Source organism: Ammodytes marinus (genome assembly GCF_949987685.1).
Source record: "Ammodytes marinus genome assembly, contig: scaffold_334, whole genome shotgun sequence".
In the NCBI taxonomy this organism is placed as follows: domain Eukaryota; kingdom Metazoa; phylum Chordata; class Actinopteri; order Uranoscopiformes; family Ammodytidae; genus Ammodytes; species Ammodytes marinus.
Window position 1 is genome coordinate 1 of NW_027648362.1, and position 5,000 is coordinate 5,000.

At 37.9% G+C, this 5,000-nt stretch overlaps 1 protein-coding gene across 1 annotated transcript in view; it reads right to left on the reverse strand.

Moving 5' to 3' along the window:
* Positions 1-1,025: 1,025 nt before the first annotated feature.
* The window catches only part of rtcb (RNA 2',3'-cyclic phosphate and 5'-OH ligase), a 22,165-nt gene continuing 18,190 nt past the window's right edge, over positions 1,026-5,000 (reverse strand). Inside the window, exons 10-12 of the mRNA XM_080054529.1 lie at positions 4,939-5,000; positions 3,911-4,030; positions 1,026-2,611 (exon numbers count right to left, since the gene is read on the reverse strand). The exon at positions 4,939-5,000 is cut by the window's right edge and continues 49 nt beyond it. Of these exons, the coding sequence (XP_079910655.1) occupies positions 2,504-2,611; positions 3,911-4,030; positions 4,939-5,000 (290 nt within the window). The 3' untranslated portion in view covers positions 1,026-2,503. The remainder of the gene's footprint in view (positions 2,612-3,910; positions 4,031-4,938) is intronic.

Below are 5,000 nucleotides of genomic sequence, written 5' to 3' on the forward strand. Positions count from 1 at the left end.
ACGATAGGCCCCCTTTATTTACATACCAGTTTACAGAGCCTAGACTGTGTATTAACACTGGATTTTGTTTTCTCCAGCTCACACACAGTACAGACAGGTAGTGGATCATGAGGAGATATTCACTGATTTTGACAAAGTGATTTTGACAACAAGCGTTCTCCAGAATCACTGACTCCACCTTTTTATTTGGGAAACGTAACATTAAAAGTCCATGGGATATTTTGGGCTCTTTTTGTTGTTGTTTTTGTCGAATTTCAAAATGGAATCGAACGAACTAAAACATGGCGGAACAAACTGTACATAAGAAAATAAGATGTTAAAAATGTAAATAAAGTTCCTAGGTTTAGCTTAATTTTTTTTCCTATACTTTTTCTTTTTTTTAATGTTCACCCCCATCTGATAACTAACCAGGAAAGCCCAATGCTGACAGACAATTATAACTTAAAGCCCTACTTCACCAGTAGTAATATGAAGGTGTATTGATATTGAACTCTGAGATCCTATGTAGTATAAATGTGCAAAAAGTTTAGAAATCGGTTCATCCTAGCCTGAGAAAAAGGCAGAAAGAGTGTTTTATGGTCTCGCTGTCTAACCCTACATTTTACTAATGTGTGACATCACACTAGTAAAAATGTAGGGTTAGGATTAACAGGACAGCTGGGCCAAGGGAAGACTGAGGAAAGACTGAGGGAAGAAAAACCTCATTCATTATATTATAATAGTGATTTTATAATGATAGAACGCCGGTTCCGTAAGGGTGAAGTATTCCTTTAAGTTAGAAATTACAACATTTTCAAGTGAAATTATGCAAGATACTAAGTTGAAAATTCTAAATATTCTGTTTAAATTGAATTATTTTTACTTGCAAACCATTTTTATTTTCCATTTGTGTTAGAAAGCCAAACTTTCCACCAATAAAATTTTTGGATGAAATATTGCAACATTGTGACTTATTGTGACTTCTCGGGATGGAAGACCAATCGAATCAATGCAAGACACGTACGGTTATGAGAATATGCTTTAGAAAATGTTTCACTTCTCTGACACACACAAAGTTACATCGTGCACCTTTAACTAAAAATGTTCTGTGAATTTTTATTATTTTTTCACTTTTTAGCCATTGACTGTACAAAACCTGTGTGTGTGTCTATCACTCTCTCACACACACACACACCGGACGTCTCACCACCTGACACATGTACCATTTACACTGATAACTCTGTGTGTGTGTGTGTGTGTGTGGGGCTTGTACGGTGTTTCGCTTGTACATTTATTTTTTTCTGATTTCAACTTAACAAATATCTTCCTTTGAAAGTGTTGAATTCAATTAAAACTGGTCCTAGCGGCTTATTCTTAAAACCTTTTTATTTGTAATTCTATGATTTATTTTCTAATAGTCAACTGACCCTGTGTTCCAGTCCCCATACTTTCTACTATATAGTATGGTAGAAAAAAGATTTAGGATGTCCTGATTCTTGTGGCCAGATTTAGTATGCTTAAAAATAACCCGGAAGTCTACTACATCTGGCTGAGATTGTTAGTGTTGCGTTCCGAATCGCATACTCTTTCTTTTTTCTATTCTACATACTACATCCGACGATAAAAAGAATCTAGTTAGGATGCAGTAGGCATACTATTGGGATATACTTTACTCTCTTATTTCATCCTAACATGGCTCCTTGATCTTGCCTCTTTTTATATCCGTCGCATCCCCGTTTGTTTTCATATGGAGGCTTCGTCGATGTTACGTCACTTCACGTGCGCACTGGATTGTGGGTCAGAATCGCCCAAATAGGATGCAGTTTTCAACACTAACAATCTTGGCCGCATGAAGTAGGACATCCGGGTACTTCTAACCATCCTAAATCTGGCCACAAGAATCGGGACATCCTAAATCTTTTTTCTACATACTATATAGTAGAAAGTATGCCATTCGGAACGCAACCTTAGTGTTGAAAACAGCATGCTATTTTGATGTAGTAGTTCCTCGGAGCACCCTAAAAAGCCCTGCAGTACCTTTTATTCCTACCACTGTAAGGAAGTAAATAATGTATTTCCCTTTTAAATTATCACCTTTATTCGGCATAAACAAACGAAAAAAAAAATTATTCATGTCACAAATGAAGTTCTCAATTTCTTCAACATAAATTCTTCCGTTCATCATCAGCGGGAAAAACATAAAAAATGTAGCGAATATCTTCTGCTTCCTTATGATCCCTGTCCACTTGAGTAAACATCTCGACGTGTGTGTCTGTCCGTGTGTGTGTGTCTGTCTGTCTGTGTGTGTGTGTCTGTGTGAGTGTGCGTCTGTGTGTGTGCGTGCCTGTCTGTGCATGTCTGTCTGTGTGTGTGTCTGTCTGTCTGTCCGTGTGTCTGTCTGTCTGTGTGTGCCTGTCTGTGTGTCTGTGCATGCCTGTCTGTGTGTCTGTCTGTGTGTGTGTCTGTCCGTCTGTGTTTGCTGTAGTTTATTTTTAGCTGAATTGTCCGTAAACTTGATCTGTTTTCATCCCTTGATGACGGCGATGGGGCGGAGCTTAATCGCCTTCTTGCTGATTCCGGCGTCGTGACACGTGTTGACTACGTCCGTCACGTTTTTATACGATTCAGGAGCCTGAACAATACAGAGAAGAAGAAATGTTTAGTGACATTTTAAATACTTTTAATTGTTAATAATTTAAATTGTAAAATAAAAAAAATGTAATGAATTAATATTGTTAAAATTATTTTAAATAAGATAAATAAATACTTGTTGTATATTCTCTAAGAAAAATCTTGCAAATTTAAATTAAAATAAATAATTGATAGGTTTTATATAGCTTGGGGCGACTGTGGCTCAGTTGGTAGAGCGGGTCGGCCGATGATCAAAGGGTTGGAGGTTCGATCCCCGCCCTGCCACCTGTGTCATAGTTGTTGTGTCCTTGGGCAAGACACTTCACCCACCTTGCCTCGTGTGAATGTCGATAGTTAGCCTGCTATCGGTGTATGAATGTGTGTGAATGGTAACGTGTAAATGGGAACAGGTCTCCCTTGCAAAAGAGTCTTCGGACTCAATGGGATATACCTGTATAAATAAAGGTTAAAAAAAAAAAAAAAAAAAAAAAAAAAAAAAAAAATAGCGCTTTATTGCCTAGGCACTCAAAGACGCTTTACAGGGTTCCAGGTTCCATTCATTCACACACAGTCATACTGGTGGTGGTAAACTACGAGAGTAGCCACAGCTGCCCTGGGGCAGACTGACAGAAGCGTGGCTGCCATTCAGCGCCAACGGCCCCTCCGACCACCACCTCAAACATACAGCAGTCATACACATTCACACGAGGCAAGGTGGGTGAAGTGTCTTGCCCAAGGACACAACAACCATGACACAGGTGGCCGGGCGGGGATCGAACCGCCAACCCTTGGATCGTTGGCCGACCCGCTTAACCACCTGAGCCACAGTCACAGCCAAATAAACTTATTTTCACATAATAAAATCATCATATTATCCGTCATGGAGGAAGTGATTATTTAGTTTTAGAGACTAATATTTAAGGGGCATTGCATATGAAAACAAATAGTTTTTATTCATTTTTTTATTTTCTTTTAAGCTTTATTGATAGTTTGTAGAGACAGAGATGGGAATGACATGCCCAAAAATACAAAATATATATATCTCAAAATGTAATCAAATTAATATAAATTTAATTTGAGAAAAAAAAAATATTGCCTCGAAATTAAGTCATGAATTAAGTAGAAAAAACTGAAATGTACAGAAGGAAATCTTAAAAAAGTCAAATTAAAGCAAAATAAATTAAAATAAACATGAGTCTCTAATAATAATAATAATAATAATGATGGATTGGATTTATATAGCGCTTTTCAAGGCACTCAAAGACGCTTTACAGGGTCTCTAGTAGGTAAATCTATTCACCTCTTCCATGACCAGTTTGGGTGAAGCCACTCTGATGGCGATTCCTTTATCGGCCAGTTTGTCCAGAACATCCTGGAAGTCCAAATTCCTACGAGACTTCGCCCGAGACAGAGCGCGACCCTGAGAGAGAGACAGGCAGACAGACAGACAGACACACAGGCAGACAGGCAGGCAGACAGGCAGGCAGGCAGACAGGCAGGCAGGCAGACAGACAGACAGGCAGGCAGGCAGGCAGGCAGGCAGGCAGGCAGGCAGGCAGACAGACAGGCAGGCAGAAACGCAGGCAGACAGACAGGCAGACAGACAGGCAGGCAGACAGGCAGGCAGGCAGGCAGGCGCACAAAAGAGAGAAATAATGTTATTTAATATAGTGAAATAAACAAAAAATTAATTGTTTAGTTTGAGGTAACAGAGAAAACTTTCCAGAGATAAAAATCTACACTTTATAGACAACATTTTTTGATTCTGAAAAAAATAAAATAAAAAATAAAATGATACTGTGTCATATTGTTGAAAGAGTTTTTGTAGATTTTGTGAATCTTTACTCAAGTTCTCAGAAAAATATTTTTTTTTATGTAAATGTACTTTTTCAATTTCAATCAGTATTCAACAATATGACACAGTATCATTTTGTTTTCTTTAAAATTTTTCTTTTTTTTCTCTCAGAATCAAAACATGTTGTTAATAAAGTTTAGATTTGTCTATAAAGTTTAGATTTGTCTATAAAGTTTAGATTTGTATCATGTTTGAAATTGAAAAAGTACATTTACAAAAAAAAAAACTTTTGATTTATTTTCTGAATACTGAAAAACGTATTCAGATTTTATCTAAAATGAATGTATATGAAAAGTAAAGAAAACTTGAAGATTATCCTAGATTTGTGTGTGAGTGAATGAGTGTGTGTGTGTGTGTATTTTAATGCATACTGCTCCATGTGTGTGTGTGTGTGTTGGTGTGTACCGCAGTGTGTATGTGTGTGTATGTGTGTGTACCGCTCCATGTGTGTATGCGTGTGTGTGTGTGCGTACCGCTCCGTGGCAGGTGGTACCGAAGGTCTCAGTCATTCCCTGTTCGGTTCCAGTCAGAACGT